The sequence below is a fragment of the Thunnus thynnus genome, chromosome 14, assembly GCF_963924715.1.
Source record: "Thunnus thynnus chromosome 14, fThuThy2.1, whole genome shotgun sequence".
Lineage (NCBI taxonomy): Eukaryota > Metazoa > Chordata > Actinopteri > Scombriformes > Scombridae > Thunnus > Thunnus thynnus.
In genome coordinates this window covers 4,761,132-4,782,027 of record NC_089530.1, presented here as the reverse complement: position 1 = coordinate 4,782,027, position 20,896 = coordinate 4,761,132, and the positions used below count along the sequence as shown (strand labels likewise).

General features: G+C 39.3%; 2 protein-coding genes across 2 annotated transcripts in view; one reads left to right on the top strand and one right to left on the bottom strand.

Moving 5' to 3' along the window:
* Nucleotides 1–10,849, bottom strand: part of b3gat2 (beta-1,3-glucuronyltransferase 2 (glucuronosyltransferase S)) — a 54,218-nt gene extending 43,369 nt beyond the window's left edge. The window contains exon 1 of the mRNA XM_067609396.1: nucleotides 9,719–10,849. Coding sequence (XP_067465497.1) covers nucleotides 9,719–10,252 — 534 coding nt within the window. The 5' untranslated portion in view covers nucleotides 10,253–10,849. The remainder of the gene's footprint in view (nucleotides 1–9,718) is intronic.
* The window catches only part of LOC137196633 (regulating synaptic membrane exocytosis protein 1-like), a 275,917-nt gene that overhangs the window by 75,682 nt on the left and 179,339 nt on the right, over nucleotides 1–20,896 (top strand). The gene's annotated exons all lie outside the window — the stretch shown is intronic.

The window sequence follows — 20,896 nt, the reverse complement described above, 5'->3', positions numbered from 1 at the left end:
AAAGATGCTTTGTACTAAAAGATGAGCAAATATACTTATCAAACAGACTGGATGCATAGGAAAACAGCTACCAACTAAAGCTAAAGAGACTTTTAATGATGAATAGTCCCTAACATTCATTCATCAACATTTCTGAAAATGTTGCTGCCTTTGTTAGCCACCCTGCTACTTTTCAACCGCAGCCCTTTTGTCAAAATGTTCTAAAACCAAGAAAGTGACATTGTGTGACAAGCTACATTGTGTAAATTAGACAGCCTTCGAGTTGTATGTATATTTTTTCACTTCGGACAGTGCCAGGCTGGCTGCCTCCACTCTCTATGCTAAGCTAGACTAATCCCATCCTGACTAAATTTCCATATATAAAACAGACATGAGACCAATATTAAAGTGTACTTCCCAAAATGTTAAATTATTAATTCAAATCTCCCTTTAATGCGGCACACATCCTAAGTCAACATGAGTAATGGCCAGTGATCTATATGTTGAAATCAAACAAAATTCATCAATTAGCAATAATAAAAGGATACCACAAACCTCCATCATTACTACAGCATCCATATTCAGCCCATGCCGAAAAACCCTAGTTACGGGTCCTAAAAAAGCTTATAAATTGTTCCTTGGCCCAAGGTAAATCTGTGCACCAGAATTCATGGGATTTGAAATTTCTGAGATATAAATAACCTCCTTGGTAGGAGTAATACACTGTAAGAACAGGTAAACTGACAACACAGGTAAAAGACATATTTTGGCACATGGCCCTCATCAGAGCCTGTCACAAGGCCTTTTGACAAAAATGACAATTTTATTTCAATTAGTTTCAGTGACTATGAGCTTCTTTTAAATGTGTCCCAGTCACCGTTGGACACAGTGGTGGATGAGGGAAAAAAGGGATTTGATGAGGGAGTAGAAAGCACAGGAAAGGTGTTCAGTCAAACAGCAAATTCAGAAAAAAGATGGCTGTGGAAATAAGTGGAGAACTGGTGCATAACACCTTTTTACATTTACATTGGCCCTTAAAAGCCTTCAACCTTTCCGTCACCTTCCTCTCTCCTCCATCCTTATCCTCCCACCAGCCCGACCACAGACAATTTCTCTCAGCAAGGTTCGTCTCCTTTCTGCTTCGCTTCCCTGACATTACAACCCCACCCCCCCTCGCTTCTCCCACTACACTATGTAATTATGATAATTGCTCATAGGGGTTTGAGGAAATTGAATTTCCCATTTCGCTCTGGTTCCTTTATCCCACCAGTTTCTCTTTGTGCTGCCTCCCCATCATCCTGCAATTCACTCCAGGCCTGGACTCTGCTAGTTGGACACTTGATCAAATACATCCTTAATGTTTGCATGTCTGTCTTTGGACCATTTCCTCTAAAAATAGAAAGTCTTTTACCCAATCCCCTACTACCAGCTGACTCTTCACTGAGATGTATAACATAGAGAGAAGGAAATATCCACACCATGAAAGTATAATGAAATTCAAAATTAATTGCAAAGATGAATTATCAAATAAATTGAATGTAAGCACACATTCTTAAAGTTTCTGTGGCGTCTGATCTGAAATTGAAAAGATCTTAGCTGCATTTCAGCAATGCAGTGGATTTCCACCACTATTATACAATCTGAGAAGCCATCGCACCATATCAAAAGTAATAAATGAACACTAGACCAAGTATGGCAGCCTTCGAGAAAGGTATCCTGAGTCACACTTCAGCATAGAGCATTTGCCACAGTACCTGCTCCCTAAAATAGTCAATGTGACTGATGTGGAGCTCTCAGGGCCGGGGGGAGTTCAATTATTCAAAAAAGGTCTGACGAAAGTCTTGCCGGCTGACAGGCTGCTGCAGTTGAATCAAACAGCTCTGCCATGCTGCCGTCAGCTAAAAAACCCTCCATCCCCAGAGTCAGCTTTTCAGGAATGAGAAGGGGAAAAAAGCACAACTTAATTTCCTGATTGCTTGTTACCCCACCGAGTCTGAATGGGTTCCTCGGCTGTGAAAGTGACCCAAAACAGAGTTGGAGTCAAAACAATGAACTCAGACTTGCAGAACTAGTGTCTTTCTTTAAATCGCTTCTACAACACATTTCTTTCAAAAGGCTTTTGAAAAATCTCTTTTAAATGTTTTATTCAAAAAATGGTTTATTATTATTATTTCGCTTTGGAAAATGTGTTTTTACCTTATTCCCTCAATTTTGGAAAATTTGTCTGCATGTGTTTGTTGTTGTAAAGAACTTTGTAATCTCTGGTTTTGATAAATGCTATATAAATAAATATTATTATTGTTATTAAATATTCTCAGATTCGCCATTTATACATCAACAAAGAGGCATTTCATGAGTTCTTTTGAAGGATGTCTGGTTTATTGCAACTTGAATAAAATTAATTTTTTTCCTGTGGCTGCCTGAAACATATGAATCTATATATTTTGAAACTACATACTAGTGACAAAGTAATGATATCGACCAAGCACACAGCTTCAATTTTGAGATGACTCACCAGAGGTATTGACTGGAAGCCATTGCTGCTGTCACTTACTGTAACTGTTCATTGCAAGTTTTTACAGCTGCTACTGGTTTCTGTTTTGCTGTTGATTAAAACAAGTTATTCTTAAAAAGGTGGACAGGTTGTGTTTGACGTGTCATCTTGAGTTACTGTGCACTTGTTTATCATACATTCCCCCAGAACCAGTTAGGTCAGACAGCTGGTTCAAAAAGTAATGCAAAATGACACCTTTTATATCACTGGTGAAGAGGTAAAAACCTGTAGGGCATTTTCCGACAACCCCAAGTAACTTAAATGTAGGAATGGACACAGATTTAGTTCACAGTTAAAACTGTATCCATTCCTTTTTTTAGCTTCTTCTTGAATGTTACCATTCATCCGATATGGTCACCTCACAGTATGATTTCCCATGGGGGCCAAAGCTTCCCAGCAACCACCTAATTGGTGCCCATAGTTATGATAACTTGCACTCATCAAAGTGATAGCTGAGATCTGGGAATACAGTGACATTGCTGCAGAGAATTTTGATGGGGTAAGAAACAGATGGTCAGTTTAGCCAGAATGTTTTAAGTGTGCACCCAAACTGAGATAATCCCTCGTTGTGTACAAAAACTGTATGTGCTCAACTACACTAAGAACAGTACAGGTCAAAGTTGTGATGGACAGTGATGGGCAGTTAGGGTAATTTTGTTACCCCTGGTAATTTGTTTAAAACCTGTTGGATCATCTGACTGCTGATCCAACAGTTAATCCCTGCTGCTGAAATATTCATCCACGCCTTCATTTTCTCCCGTCTTGACTATTGCAACTCCCTCCTCTACTGCATCAACTACAAAATCCTGGTCATCACCTACAAAGCCCCTCACCAACTGGCCCCCCCATATCTCACAGACCTCCTCTACCCCCACCAACCCTCTCGGTCCCTCAGATCCACCTCTGCTGGCCTTCTCTCCACCCCCAAGTCCAACCTTCCCAGTTTTGGGGACAGAGCCTTGTCTAGGGCAGCTCCCAGGCTCTGGAACTCCCTCTCCAAAGACATCAGAGACTCAGAGTCCCTTACTGTTTTCCAATCCCGCCTCAAGACCCATCTCTTCTCCATGGCCATCTCTTAGTGCCCCCCTACCCCCCTCCATCCTTGTGCGTCAGTGTTATATTTGTCTACTGTTTGTCTCACTAACGCTGCCTCTTAGGAGCTCCCATGATGGGAGCACACTCACTCCTGAGGGCAGAAATGCAAAATGAGTATAAGAAACCAACAGGAAGCAGTATGTGTTAAAGGGCAATCAAGGTGTAATTGCATGGAGGACATTAAATGAGCAGTCTTGCATTTTCTGACACCTTATTGACTGCTGGGAGGTGACTCAGCCAGAACGTGAATAATAAACCAGGCCAAACTGAGACCTGACTAACCTGCGGAAACGGAGCACACACCCCTTAAGTCTTATCTTGATGCAAAACGCCTTTCCGCCTGACTTCTCTGCTGCTCAACAGTAAGAGGAACGTAGGGAGGCTTGTTAAACATTTGCTACGTACCAATGTTTTTTTCATAAGGGGGATGCAGGGGGTGGTAGTTCGTCGCCCACTCTTGAAGCAAAACAGCCTGGGCTACATCATGTAATCAACAACCCAGAGTCAAGAATGAGGCTGATTTTGTCCCAGCTGGGGTACCTCATTTCTTAATTGGGCGACTGCAGGTCAGAAATGCCTTGTCTTTTGTTCTATAGTAGCTAATAGAATATTAAAATTGGTTAAACTCAAAATATTGAATGAAAAATCATTCTTTTGGGTAGTTAAATCAACATGGCTATGAGTCATAATTCATACCTGTGCTCATTTCTAAATATACAGTACATGAATTACCAGTTACATAATTCAAATGAAAGAAATGAGGGGGAACATGTTATAATTATCTCTACTCTGCTAAATCGGCGCATAAGCTGGGGGTTTAAGAAGCAGAATCCAACAATAATAACATATATTTCTATATTTGAGTTAGCCAGATCAGTTGGGTATCTTCCAATGTTACATTTTTTTTAGTTCAAAAATCCATCTTCGTCTGTTCACCAACAGTGTTTACTTGCTGAGCTGTGGTGAAGGGAAACTTCCTGGTAGTCGCATTTAGGTTTGATGCCAGCACACAACACCAGCAATAAACCCACACACAGCTTCCAAGAGGAACATACACTTGATTTGGCTAACTTAAAGGTACCCTGTGGAGTTTCTGACCCCTAGAAGCACTGTGGAGCAGAATTTTTATGAGTGGGTCGCTGTTTTGTTTGTATTGTGCACATGCAACAACAATCAACAATACAGGATTTAAAATACTTTTAAAAAAAAAAGCTTTGCAAAAGTTTTATGAGGAAAGAAAAGCATTCAACACTGCTGTTAGACCTCAAGGATACCAACAGTGTGTTTCGGTGAATAATACTCAATGTAAACATAACAGTTTTTTGTTCATAAGAAAACTCCACATTTTTTAAGTCACTCTTCATGGAACAGATAGCTTCCATTTTATCAAATATAAAGGCTTGTCTACACACAGGGCGTGTTTCAGTCACATTTTTCACTCATCTGTCTCACACATAAAGTATTTTTACAAAACAGATAGCTTTCTATTAATAATCAGTACAGCTGTCTATACTGACTGTGTAATGCTGCGTTTCACAGATGCACAACTGCAACCTGAAGCTGTTTTTACATATTTAAATCTGTTTACCACTGTTCTTTTACATGTATAACTACAGGGATTGTGTATTATGCTGCCAAAATGTAGTGATCTGCAGTTCTTTAGTTTGTTTTTTTAATGGTCCAAGTTTTTTTTCTCTGCTGCGCTTAGTTAAGAGAAATTGGGATATAAAACAGGACATGACTGTGAGATTTGTGTAGTCATGCTATGAAGGTAGTACTTCACAGCCCTGGAGAAACTTTTGTTAATATGAACTTATGGCAGTATTGTATTAAAAAAAATCTGAACCTAACCTTTTAATGAATAAACCTATCCTGTTCCTACAAAACCATTGCTGGCATGGTATGAAAAACCCACAATTGATTACTGTAGAAATATTATTACAAAAGGTCCCATTAAAATAATATTTGAGCTGCTTGAATCCTACTTCAATAATTTTTCTGCCCAGAATGATATGAAGGTTTCTCATATGAAGCTGCCACCCACTATAAGCACAGTAACTGCCATCAGTCTAAAGCCTGCAGACAGTTTCTGCAGGTTATTACTGCCGTATGACAGCCTATTATCTCTCTATGACAGGCCATTACCTGCACAGAGGAGCTAGGTAATGAAATAGGCAGGAGGACAGAGAGAAGACAGTGTGCTATCAACAAATCGAACAGATGCTCTTTACACTGAGCCGCAGGCATGGAATCTAACACTGAGACTCTACGTCAGAGTAGAATCGACTACAGCACACTCGCATCACAATGCTGAGTATTTATACCCGAGTGTTGCTTTCAGGGTTGCATGGAGGGATATGCCATCGAAAAGACAGCATAAGGTTCAGGATAAAGCTGGATTTCTTTAGCCCGAAACAATGTGAACATTTTAACTTCAGCTGCATTTGATTTGTTTTTTTTTATTCATGCAGCCAAATCCTAGGCAAGTTATCATGATATTGGAATTATATGGTTCTATCTACAATGTGAGAGATTTTCATATACTGAGGTTAAAAGTTTTTATATGCTAGATAGCAAAATTGATATACAGTAAAGTTCTCTTTTTCTGGTCTTTTTCAGCCTCTGTGTGCAAGGCAGTTTTAGCTCCTGTCTCTTTAAGGCCCCCTCCCGATGAGCCCACTCTCTTCTGATTGGTTAGCTTCCAGAAGCTGCATCTCATCCAACTTCCATGTAAACAAACTATAGTGGTAAGATTTCACTTTTTTTTCTCTTTACTCGAAATGTTAACTTCTCAAATCCATCCGTACATGTTCGAGCCGAAATCCGAAATATGACAGTGGACAACACAAACAATACATGGAAAACAACCTGTAGCTTAAGAATCATAGGCTACTGAACGGACAGCTATTTATGGGCATGTGTTACAAGCTGACATCATCTCATCTGCATTGCAGAAAAAAACATCACAAACCAAGCAGAGCTGGCTGATGCCTTGTCTTTTGATATGCAGCGAGCATTTCTATATACATTAACCTCAAGTTTTGGAACTTTGACCATGTTTAACATAGATATCTGACATCATAACAGTATATAAATAACAGAGAACCACTCTAGCTAACTATGATGGATTTGCCTTCTCTTTGCTATAAACAACAATATCAATAAAAAATAACAATATCTTGTTGTCAAGAAATGAAGAAAACGCTTCACATTAAAACCAACCCAGACTGCAGTTTGTACTCAGTTCATTTTAGTGTTAAATCCTAACACTGGCTACTTTTTTCATAAGAGACACTCTTTCTACTAATGAACAGCACAAGGCTTCTCTGGTCCAACACTCACATTTTCAGTCGCCAGGCTTTGTTCTTTTTTATCCAAACAAGCAAAAAGAAGGAAAGCTGCAGAGCTCAAATAAAGTGCATCAATCACGCTTAATCTAAACGTACCCTCGGTTTAACCTGCTGTTTTCAGAACATACTTTAGATGCAGGTGGAAGACGCATTCATAGACAGAAGGAAAAGGCCTCCTCAAATTAACATGCTGCAATGCAAACATACAATTTTCATTCTGTAAAGGGCCAGTAAAATACTCAAGTAGAGGAGAGAAAAACATTTTTGAATGGAGTCATCATCATTTTTTTGGTACTACATGTAAAACAAACTCTCCAACAATCAAAACTATATTCTTTTGGTTTTTACTACATTCTTCAGTGCAGAGTTCTTAGCTAATTTATATAAAAAAAAATCTCAATATTTTATTTTTCCAGAAAATTATAGCAATTTCAGATGTGTGGCCAGCTATCTTTCAATGGCAGTAATCAGAGTGAGCAATCAGCAATCAGAGTAGCATGTGTTCACAATGTTTCTGTGCATTTATTTAGAATGAGAGGATTGCTTTGTTGCTTCTGTCGCCGCTGCTGCTGTTGCTATTGACTCGTCTTTCTTCAATACCTGGAAATCTCGAGCGCGGTGTAGTGACGACAATGTAGTTTTAACATAAATGGTAACAGAGATGTACAAAGAGATCCTTCCTATGCATTAACATACACACTCTCAGACATAGACTTGGCTTACGGTACATGGACGTATCAGCTTTCCATTATTCAAGGTTGTTACTGGCATGTCATCCAGTCTGTTGTTTAGCTCAGGTTTGCAGACTACAGCCAGTCGATATGTTTTTATCAGTAGTTTATATCAGAAGTCCTTCAGTGTCTCATATTGGTCTAAATGCCTCAGAGGCTTTAACTAAAGATAAGAATTTCAGGGCATGAAAAGGGTCAAACTGGACATTGTTGAGAATAAGAAAAAAAAAATCATTTTAATCCAAAAAAGACAAACGTCTTTATCAAACCATATCAATCCTACCCTTCTATAAACTCACACACACAAATACATACACAGTACAAGGTCAGCGAGCAACAGCAAACAAAATAATCACACCCACACGATCCTGATTATTAATTATGAGCTGGAAAGTGGATCATTAGAAAATTGAACAATGGTGCTGCTGACAAAAAGATTTGAAACTGGAGACCTTCGTGCACCAAAACACCCTGAGCACCATCACTGCCACATCCATCTCTCATCTCTCTGTCTGTCAGTCAGTCACTTCTCTCTCTCACACACACACTCCTCTCTTCATCTGTTTTTTTTCTCTCACTTATTTTAGCTTTCACTCAACTCCCACTCTCTGTCTTTCTCTCTCTCACACACAAAGACTTACTCCTTTAACACCAAATGTCCATGCAGTTTTACCAGTTTCACTACTAGAATACATTGGTTTAATAAAGACCCCTCAGGTGAGACAAGGTGTTCTCAAACCAGGGTCTGGAGCCTCCCTGGGGTTCCAGTGGGATCCCATCAACATGAATCTTTGAATTTCTGTGCTTCAGTTCCTTTGAAATTATCCCATTTGGGGAATGCCTGCGAATGACTTTTCCTGTGCAGCTTAATGGTTAGAGCACGGCACAAATATAGTCAGAAAAGGGGAAAATAGACCCTTTACCCTCATAGTGTTGATGCTGTGATGAAGGTGCTCAAATAGCACATGCTATAACATCAATATCTAAATCTGTAAGTTCTGTCTTTACTTTAATACAATTTTCAGGTACTTGTATTTAATTTGATTGTTTCCATTTTGTGCTACTTTATACTTCTTCTCCACTACATTTGTCTGACAGCTATATATTAATATTTTATATACAAAACATATAATCAACAAATAAGATTGTTATAGATAAAACATCCCAACAGTATGTGAAGCAGTTAAATTTAACTCCATGCACATCAGCATATCAGCTACGACATTACAATGCTGTTGGCATGTTGATGCATTAATATTCATCATTAGGCTATATAATTATATGACTTTGATAGCGGCCATTCTGCATAATAAGTATTTTTATTTCTGAGTTTAAAACGAGCCTATGTAACTTTTGATGAAAGGCAGCCACTGTGACCACAAGTGACAATTATGAGACAATGGTAAATTCTAAAAACAGTGGCACAAGTAGAGAAAAGTCCTAAAATCAGTGAACTGAGTCAGTATTGGCTGCTGCACAACACTAGATTACCATAATCTATTGGTCATACCAGAGCATCTAAGATTGTTGCAGCAAAACTGATTGTTTCATTCCCTTTTTTTTTTTTTTTTTTAACTTTTTATTTGTAAAATAATGTTTTTGATATTTCTTCTTTCTGACGTTACATAGTGTTACTATATTTTGCTCATAGTAGGCTACGTAAGTTAAATTCTCATTTCAGGACTGTAACTTGTAATTGGACATTTAGCCTTTACTGTATTACTTTTAAGTCAAGGCTCTTAGTACTTAACAACCGTTAATTTTAACTGTTTTTGACCAAAACAAAGCTATACCGAGCAATGGAGAAACTCAGTTTCTTAATAAACCTCATGGTTTTCAAACAAACGCACTTATAATTAATGTATTTTAATTACTTATTGGTTTATTGTAACTTTAAGAATACTGTCAGTTAAAGGTGAATTCTACCTCTTGATGTTATTGGTCAGCTGTAAGGTGATGAAGACCGATTAGGACAGTAGTCTAATAACACATAATAACTGTCGGGTTACCTCTTCAAACAGCTCCAGGCTGTACGTGTTGTCGTCATCCGCGAAGAAAACCACCCCGGCGTCCCGTCTGGTCCGGTGCTGCCGGAGCCACGCGAGAGCCACATTCCTCTGTTCGGTGGCGCGTGGCATCCCGGCGCGCTTGAACCTGCGGGGTGTGAACACATGCAGGTGCGTGTATGGCACGCCGCACCGGGCCAGGAAGCGCGCCACCAGCTCCGTGCGCGCCGTCGAGTCCTCCACTACGATCCAGTGGAGTCGGGGCACCTGGCGGAAGGCGTGGGCCAGCCGGGTCAGCTCCGCTTTCTGCACTGGACGGGTGTAAGTCGGAGTGATGGCGTAGATAACCGGCAGGGCGGACTGGTTCTGGGTGCCACCTACCCCCGGTGCGCCAGTTCGGGCCGCCCGCTGCGCCCTGCTGGTCCGACCGGCGGCCGGAACCCGGATCGTCCTTTTACTGTCGATATCGATCATGATGATGACAATAAGGACCCAGGGCAGCAGGATGAAGAAGCGGCTGAAAAACACTGATTTCATGGCGAGACTGAAGTTACCGTGCGCCCTCTCTTTCACTCCATCGCAAACGGAAAGGCGCTGATCGCAACTCCTGGAACCCCTGCTTTCAAATCCTCTGGTTTTATTTTTTTTTATTCACGACCAAACAACAAAAAACAGCACGTTGAGTCAATTTCAAACTATGTAAAGCACAAAACCATCCGTTGTGGTCCCCCGTCCCGGCGGGACTGTTTCCCCGGAGTCCCCCTCCTCCTCCTCCTCCTCTTCTCTCGGATGGGACTTGAGCGCTTCTTCACCGTCCTATCCTCCTCCAGCTCACTCTCACCAGCCCCGTTAAATTCCCATGTCCAGTCGTCCGTCAGTGCGTGTTTCCAGAGGAGAAAAACAAGCCGGAGAGGTCCTCCCTGCAGCGGGCGGTGATAACCCACCGATGTGCGCCGCCGAGGAGCATCACTTGGCGAGGACGGAGCGCTGCTCTGAGTCTGAGGATAATAAGGCAGGAGGGGAGGAGCAGGTGCAGAGCAGAGGAGGGGAGACGGGATAGAGGAGAGGACCTGGGGAGGGAGAGAGACATAGACAGAGAGGACAGAGAGAGAGTAGGAGAGAGAGAGAGCACAAGAGGAGAGGGGGAGAGAGAGAGAAGGGGGGGAGAGAGGGGAAGAGAGAAAGGCCTTGTTATGTTGTGCGCATCAGTGTCCGCTGAGAATAAAACCAGCTGATAGAAAAGCATACACACACACACACACACACACACACACACACACACACACACAGAGGGAGAGGGAGAGAGAGAGAAGCCGGAGTTGCCAAAGCTCATGCTGTGTTTGTCAAGAATAAATTATTGAATAAAAAAATAGGCGGACTTGATATGGGGACTCAAGGGACCCAGATTTCTCCAGGCGTCCTTGAGTGGGGTTCCAGGGGTCTGCATACTGATAAAATAAAGAATAATTTAGTCTGAGAAATACATGAATTGTTTACATGTATTTCACTTTTATCTTTTCACATTAAGTTTCTGTTATGCTACACTGTAAAAACACCTAAAAGGACAACAAAACATTTTTAAAAATTGGGACAAAAGTATAAGAAATGGGCCATTGGGCATAATATGTATCCTGTATGCACTCATCTAATATATAATTATATTTGTGGCTTTATTGTATATTTCACAGTGTAGAGGGAGGGGTATTACATGCAACATACTGTACATTAGGTTATAGGGGAATATTGAATTCGGAATTTGTGGTAATATAGCATGAATCCTAAACCACAATAAGCTACAAGGACGCCCAGAGCCTTCATAACACTAATATAAATAATGCTGAAACAATTAGCTGTTTAGTTGTGTGGCAGAAAATCCTTCTGTAACAATTTCAATATTTTGATTAACCATTCATGTAATTTTTTTTAAGGAAAATATTGGGAAAAAATTGCTGGATCCAGCCTCTAAAATGTGGAGATTCCCTTGTTTTCTCAGTCCTTCATGATAGTACAGAACAGAATATCTTTGGGTTTAAAACTGTTGTTTAGACAAAACGAGCATGAAGACTTTGGGCTACAAGAACTTGTGATATGCATTTCTCAATCTTTGCTGACATTTTATCAAATTATGAATTGATAAAGTGACAAAATATTTGGCAGATTACTCGATAATAAACATAATATTATGTAAACTGGGACCTGTGGACCTCAAGGACACAGTTCTCACTTTGATTTTTTTATTTATTATATAGATATATACATACACATATATATATACATACATATATATATACACATATATGTGTGTGTCTGTATATATATATACACATATATGTGTGTCTGTATACATATATATATATATATATATATATATATATATTGTAAGACAGGGAGGAAATGTACAATGGGACTACAGAACAGAACATAATGGCCCAACTGAACAACATGTCTGGGACAAAAACATTGTGTGCAACAATTTTATTTGTATCCATTTTATCTCTTGTAGTGTGCCACAATGGAAGACTGACTCAAGAAGCGTTTGGACACGTCACAGCGTTCCAACAAAAAGACTAGTATGACAGAATGTTTACGCCTTCTCTCATCTATTTTGACAATTTCTACAATGTGCTTTGTGATGTTGACCAAAGGAGCACAGAGCGCTCCTCCATGCACAACTGTAAACATGCTGAAGCAAAAGAGTTGCAAAATAATGTTGTTGGTCCCGTCAAGTCTAACTTGGCAAGAATGAATGATTCATACTATCACCTGATATGACACTCTGACCATCTCAAAAGACAAAAACATTGTGTAGTCTGATCCTGTCATAAGAATAACTGATGATAATAATATAGTTACCCATCTCCCTGACTGTACAATAAGAGAGCTGATTCTCAGATGGGGTTCATCTGAATGGACTTGGATCAAACAGGGGCCAGTCGTCTCCTGTGGATTCATTTAAGGGTCCTTCCATTTAAGCTTCCTCCTGGCTCACTAGTGTTCTCCACTTCAGCTGAGAAGCCAATCATTGATGGCTAATTATGCACGCAACACGGATCAAGAGATCTGTCGGGAGGAAAAAGAAGAGAAATCACTGAGGCACGCTAATAGAGTTGGTTCACACCAAACTAATTGCAAGCAAACAAGCTCATAATTTAACAGGATGAAAGCACCTTTGATTGTTTTGAGGCGGTTGTGGCTCAGGAGGAAGAGTGGGTCCTCACCACCTGCAGGGTTATGGTTCGATTCCTCAGCTCTCCCTGTCCATTTGTCAAAGTGTCCTTGAGCAAGACAAGTTGCTTCCCTGGGCACCCACCATGGCTACCCACTGCTCCCAGTGTATAGGATGGGTCAAATTTCGTTTCGTTAGTGTTGAGAAACGATAATGAAGGCTGGAGCCCTCTTCCTCTTCTTCTTGGATTGGGTGGTGCCTTGGGAATGCTGATATTTAGGGAGGGAGAAGGAGGAAGGGAGGGAGAGAAGGAGGTGGTGGGGGTGGGAGTAAAAACCAATCGTACTTTTTAGCACTCTAATGTTTGGCTCTTTGAGAGTTATTGGGTATTACGTTGTCCTCAAACAAAATGACTTTTGGAGGCTTAATCAATCTCACGCTCGGTGATTTGAGTGAAAACCACATAATGGGCTTACCAATGATAAATCACTTTTAAGAGACTGATGTGATGACAGTAAATGGTTTAATAGGCTCTATTGCAATATTAAATTGTCATGCATTATCAACCTTGATTGCATGTTCGTCCATCTGTTCACACACAATGAGCAATTTGGAAGTTAAGATGACTCATCAAGCAAAATGCAATTTTAAATTAGATCATTTTGATTGAAATTGCTTCAGATATTATTAGTAGCTAACATGGAGGAAGGACAGCATTTTCATTTCATGTAGGACCTTGAAAACAGGATGGAAAACCTCAAGAGGCTTGTCATCCTGAAATGGAAATCTTGGATTATCTTTTCAATTTATGTGTATGACCAGTAATGAAAAAAAGAGAAGTGTTTCGAGATACGTTTCTTTTTAATTTGTCTGGGTGGAGCATGTTGAGAGTAAGATGTAATGTTTGAGTAATTAGTATCGATCAGCTTCTTCCATTTTATACCATGGTATAAGAACAATCATACTGCTCCTTTAAATCCTGCTGTCAAAGGTTGCACTCATCATCTCATTCCAATGTCAAGTCATGACACGCTACCTGAGACAAAAATCTTTGTAAAATCTTCTCCCATCTCCTCCTCCTGTCATACTGTCATACCTGTCAATCAGCTGTCATGCTGCCCTGTCAGTCACCTTGCTCCAAATCATAAATGCTGTTTTGTTCATGGGAAGTGTGTGTGCCTGAGTGTGTGTACATATGTAAATGAAAGACATCTGAAAGGACAATTTGGCCAAAAATAGATATAATATGATATAATATGTTCAAGTTTACATAATTGTAACTTTCTGTACAAAAACAATTCTGCTGCAGATACTATATGTTCCGACAGCTCTGCAATGTAAAGCACGAGGCACTGAACAATAGCTATACCTCAATAGAATTACCTCAGCATGAAGTTAATTCTCACAGCTAAGGAATCATTTTCCAAATTAAATGATAATTTACAAAAACAAAACATTGTGAAAAACAAAAGATTTGTCAGTGGCAGAACTGCTGTGGAGACCGGTATAGGCAGAAAAAAGAGTAGAGATAGTAGACAGAAGCCCAGTAAACCATTCACACTAGCTGAAAGCTATTTGCAAACTAACTGACCCACAAAGATCAATAATGTCATGTTTATGAATGAATTAAGAAGATGTTATTGTCTCTTATATTTCTTGAGATACATTAATTTATTTATTTTTGGCCACTTGAGGGCAGCAGAAAGAGCTAACACATCACTGACACATCACAATGCAAAATTGTTATACCAAATGTTGGCTTGCAGTTGCAATGGAGCAGTTCACTCCATTAACATACATGGGAGGGGCAAAATATTAGGAACACTTTTCAATATAATGCACTCCAGTACACCACCACTGTCTACCATCTATCTATCTATCTATCTATCTATGTCAACAAAAACTGAAAAAACCTCATAAAAGTAGAATTAATGGCAGAGCTATTAGATTGCATTAGATTGCACAGATGTTCCTAATAAAGTGCTTGCTGAGTGTATGTATATATATAGTGCATTTTGTACAATGTATGACATACTCCATGCTTCAAGAGATTACACTGAGATACTTCCCAGATTACACTGAAACCCACTTTACACTGATTAAAATGAAAATACTGATTAGTAGTTTGAACTTGCAGTATATGTATACCAGGTTCATTTGCCATTAATATTTGCCAGTTTGCAAATTTGTGCCTGTTCCTTGTGTTATGAAAAAGCTGTTAAGGTTTATACCAGCCAGTGTTTTTTTCTATTTCAGCCCCCAGAGCAGGCCAGAGAATTGTTTGTACAGCTAAAACTCCAATCTGCCCAGCATTACCTGAGCAGTTTGTCAAAGCATGGTTCACGTAGTAAAAAACAAAAGCAAAGTTCCTTTTTCAAGAAATCCAGTCCATTAAACGTTCACTCTCTCAGTGCATACCGCAGCCCTGGCCGGCTCTCATGTACCAGTAATTAAGCTGATCCCAGTAAAGTCAGCCTGGATGATGTGTTTTCCAGCAATATTACCTTTGACACAGACTTGAGTCAGCTTCCTGTTACCAGTGTAGGGTTAGATTTGGAGATGCTGTTGATTTGACCCTGAAGGCTTGGCTATTACGTGAGATCATGTCAAATGTCAGGAGTCTGTGTGATTGAGGGCAGCCAGGGACACGCAGTGAGGTGACACACAGTGATGTGGATGGCTGAGGACTCGGCTGCTCGTGGCAGAGCGCTGCTAGAGGACGGAGAGCATTGTCTATGGAGGAGACAGCGCGCCACTATCAGAAACAAACTGAGGGACTGACATCAATGCACAAAAGTATAGGTACACAAATGTACCTCCATTTTCATGTGAGAATTTTCATATCTATGCTGATATGAAATCAGTCCTGGCGAAAAAACACTGGGTCCTTTTAATATTTTTGATACAAAAATGGTCTGATTTCAAGATCCATATCTGTTGATGCCCTGCACATATGTAAACACAGGCACACACATACACAGTACAGTATATATTGTACTGTATTGGAAAGATGATACACTGAAGCATATAGAAAAAAGTGATGGACAGAGAATATGTCAATGGCATGTGCTGGAATAGACAAAATAACAATGACAGAGAGTGTGTGTGTGTGTGCGTCTTCCTGCTATGAAGGAGGCAGAGCTACTATATAACCCTGAGGGTACCTCACTGTCATCCCTTCAAATACAGCTGAGACAGATGACGGAAGATGGAAAGTATAAAGGAGCGGGTGAAAGCATCGCCAGCAGTACTGGAAAGAAGAAAAAAAAACAAAGAATGAAAGAATGAAAGCAAGGAGGACAGAAAGAAAAAAAGAACAAATGAATGAAAAATGAAAGCAAGAGCAGAAAGGGGGGCAAGGAAAAAGATTGATGTTTACTGGGAGAGAAACATCCTGCAGTGTTTGGAGTCAGACCAGCTGCAGAAATGCCACGACCAATTAACTGGAGCACACCGGTCCTGATGTGCACATAAATCACGCCTGAAAATGTAATTATATGATAATTCACAGTACAATTCAATTCAGGGGGACAATTCAAATCCGCTCAAAAATGGCAACCAGATCACAACACATTTGTCAACACCATTAGCATAGAAATAAGTTTCTGTCCAGCACTTCTACAGATTGGTGGGTGACCTGATACATTCTGCGCCGGGATGAAATTCATCGGCGCCGCTTGACATTTGATGGCATCAGCACTATAAAAGTCAGGAGTGTAATACTCCATTAGGTGTTAAAGGGGTCGGGCTGACTCCTGACATTCTCTTAAATAAAAAAGAAAACAATAGATGTAGATTTAAAATGTATTTACCAAAGCTCTTGGTTTACAAGGCTGACAAAATAATGGTTTGACTTAATAACAATTTTGAATGTCATATACAGAAAAGCACACATAAGATGCTGATAATTAACATCGTTACATCTAACCACATGTATCAGATGCAAAACTGACTATTTATTGTGCTTAATGAAACAATTAAAAAAAAAAAAAAAAAAAGAATCTTGCCATGTTTATTTATTTCTGTCTTGACTCGCTGCCACATGTGACAAAATAACTCAAGTAAGAATTCTCAAACTGTGGGCAGGGCCAACCATGCAGACATAGAGACTTTTTGTACTACATACATACTAAGGCAAAAAAAGTGAAAAAGTGAATGTCTTTAATGTACAAACAAAAAACAACAAAAAAGTATACTTTCATGCTAGCAAGGTTTAAGGTTTTTCAGACAAGAAAACATGTTTAAGGAAAACAGTTCATTACAACTTTTTTTTTTGTAACTCTGACATGAGAATCAGACAGGTTGTATATAAACCAACGGCATAGCTATTCAGAAGAGAAGATGAAGGTAACAGTAAAATCCCTATCTAGATTATTCATTGTAAATATCTGTCATAGTTTCTTAGTTCGTCTTTTACCTACAGTACTTGACATATAGTTGTGTTCATGTAATGAGGGATTATTAGCAATATTATGGGTGTGTTCACTATCAGTTTTACATCCTAATAAAGAGGTTTAGCTAATTTGGCCTAGCTGCTGGCCTGTTATAAGTGTAACTGTGTGATATGATTTTTGTATCTTGTCCTATATTTAGTGATGTCACCACACTCTGAGATCTCAGCCATTACTTTGGTGAGTACCATGTTAGAAATGATGCCTGGAGCCACAAAAGGGAAACCCAAGTTGTGAGACACTGTAGCTTTCCTTACGAGATGGACAGATTTCTGACAGGCCTGTCTCGCTCTCGGGTTAACTGTCAATGTAACCGGGCCGCCTTGTGCCTTTCAGATGAAAATCTCTGGCAGCTCAGGTGGTGTTAAATGTGTATTGAGATAATGGTATTTCCATAAAGTAACATTTATTATTGGCTCATTTTGATACTAATTCATAATGGTAGAAAAAAATTAAACTGGTTTACAAAAAATGTAAGAACCACTGTTACGTACTTACAGTATATTGTTGTAATGAGAAGTTTCTTGTTAAAATGATAAGGTACATGTAATCAACAAGAGAACATGTGGATTTCTTTGCTTCATTATAGCGAGAAGCTTTTATCATGACACTTATCAATAGTTATAATGACAACTGGATCTTAGACACTACACTGACAGCTGAAGTTATTGACAGAGAAACAACAGGGTTTCCTTTAATAAGAAGACACTTATGTCACAATAATATCATAGTCATCAATTACAGTAATTAATTACATAGACAAATTTGCCATCATTGACGTTCAATCTAAGCTTTCAACTTTCAGATTTGCATGGACAAGCTCGGCCACTTTGTGACGCTTTTTCTGCTTGATTCTGAAAATTGAAGTGTTTTCAAATGTTTCTTTGTGTCAACTTGACAGTCAGATTCCACAAAAAAATGTCACTTGGACCCAATAGATTGAGTCTTTCAGGATTGCAGGATTAAAATGTGACCTTGAGAGACTGGCTGAAGAAAGTACTTCTGGGTTTTTCTGATTGTCTTGTGTGCTTCCCTGCAAAGTCTTGAATACATTTCAGCTGCAAATGTCTGCAGTTACCTAAATATCCATCCAGTGTTGTAGATGTTGTCCATTTATTATATCTTACTGTGACTGACTAGAAAAGTAGAAGCTCCTGTACATTGTGATGCAAGTTGTTGATGCAGCTCTATAGGAATTAAACAGTAGTTTGTGGAGGTGGTGTTGTATGTAACTGTATTACATTGAAAGTTCCAAGTTTAGGTTGAATTTATAACAGGACTTTTGTATCGGATTGCATTACAATGTTTTTTATGTAGTGTAGGTATTGTTTCTGTGCTTTATACACTGAGTACATTTAATGACAAATAATGTGGTAATACATCAGCTAGCTGAGGGAACATGGCTTGTATATAATACGTTTCATGATTTGTCAGGTGTTTCATGTGACAGCCATTTGATTTTAGAGCTTGCCAGGTATGTTAATGACTCCACTACAGTATTTACTGTGATCCTTTATATTGTCAAATCCAATTCTCATACAGTATGTATTAAAAACAGGGAGCCAGCTACAGTCTATGATGTGTGCATCTGTAATCTGTGTGGGGCTGGAGCACTGTTAAAAGCCAAGCCAATAATGGCGTTGAGAAAGGGCATGACCAGTTGTCAGCAATAACACCACCACCATCTAAAACATTTACACCATGATCAGTGTGCTTCAAACCAAGTGCAGCATCTGAAACCTCCTTTCTAATGGCGGAATCGATCAAGGAGGGTAACTTTATGTAACAGACAATCCAACAATCATGTCCACTTTCTGCAGAGATTCAGCAGCTGGCCAAATTGCAAGTGTCTAAAGGCAGGGTTTGAACCGCTCTTGCAAGCTGTCTTTACTCATTTTTTCAAACCTACTTTCCACAAGGTCCTCCAACTAAATCGACAAAATAGGTTGTTGGTCCATTCACTCCAGAATGACACATACAAGCATTTTCTTTTTCTTCTTTTATATCTTTTTTTCAAAAGAGACACAATACAAACATAGAACATGAGATCCTGAGGAGTCACAGCACATGTACTAATACTTAGATTTACACTACACACTATACTTATATTACTAGTAGAGTAGGGCATTTGCAAAAATGGGCTAAAAAAACCTGTCTATTTTCTCCAGTTTTTCCACTTTTTCTTTTTGTAGCCTCAAATTATAGGTCAGCTACTCCATCCGATGTAACTGATTCACTATATTTATAAAAGTGTCCACCTGAGATCTTTAGGAGGTTCACTTTTATTTAAATCCTTTGGGGTAAATCCATACAGACATTAAACCCAGTGTTTTTGACACCTCCCCCCAAAATGGCTTGATAAGGGGACAAGTCCAGAATATATGTGAGTGGTCCACCATTGTCCCACATTCTCTCCAACACGGCAGTGGAGGCCCCGTTTGTTTGGATTTCTGTTTAGGGGTGAGAGGAAATGAATCATGTTCTTCCAGCAAAAGTCTCTCCAGGATTAAGAGTTTGTGGAGGAGTGTTAGGTTTCCCAGGCATCAGTCCACATCTCTTCTGTTATTTCTATTCGCATTTCCTTTTCCCACATTTGTTTTACTCTATTGAGTGTTTGTTAAGGGATAAGATGACAGAATATAAGCTGCTTATAATACCCTTGTTACTCCCTGATTTATAGGTGTCAATAAATATTTTGGTAAGTATCGATGGTTCTTTTGGATTAAGGCCTTTTATCTCTCTCCAAAAATAGCTATGAAACTGTAAGTATCTATAGAAATCCGTCCTACCTAACTCATATATCTGGCATAGATTCTGAAAGCTATCTAGCTCCCAGTGTGTAACAGTTCTGCATAGAGCTGCAATTCCATATTGAGACCATTGCTTGTATCTAGAGTATTGGGAATCTGGATCATATGCTGGCCAACTGACATTCTCTTAACTTGATCTCTCTTTGAATCTGAAATCTCTTAACTGCCTCCCTCCACACTCTAAGTGAGGAATTAATCCATGGGTTTGAACTCGATGCCAACTCCTCTTTCTCTTTAGGGCAGCCAAGTAGTGACTGTATTGGTGTGTCTATATTTCAGTACTCTTCCATTTAGCCAACTAAGTGGGATTACACCAGTTTACTAAAGGTCTCAGCTGGGCTGACAGATAATAATCCCTTACACAGGGAAGGGCCAGGCCCCCCTTCTCTTTTTGTAGCTGAAGTGTTGACTTTTTCACCCTGGGTTTCTTGTTATTCCAAATAAAACGTAATAAATGCTTATTCCACTCTCTGAATTGTTTGAGAGGGATCTGTACTAGGAGGGATAGGAATACATACAACACTTGTGGCAGGATGTTCATTTTAACTGCTCTTAACTGCTCTGATTCTGCTGCCAAAGTCAAGGGGGAGAGAGCTCCATCTAATGAGATCATCATATGTATATTATTTTGTTGATATATTTATAATTAATGTCATTTTTGGTATATATACCTAAATACTTGATATGTGATGAATACCAGTTGAAGTTATATCTATCTATGAGTTCTTGTTTTTGAATATAATTAAATATCAAA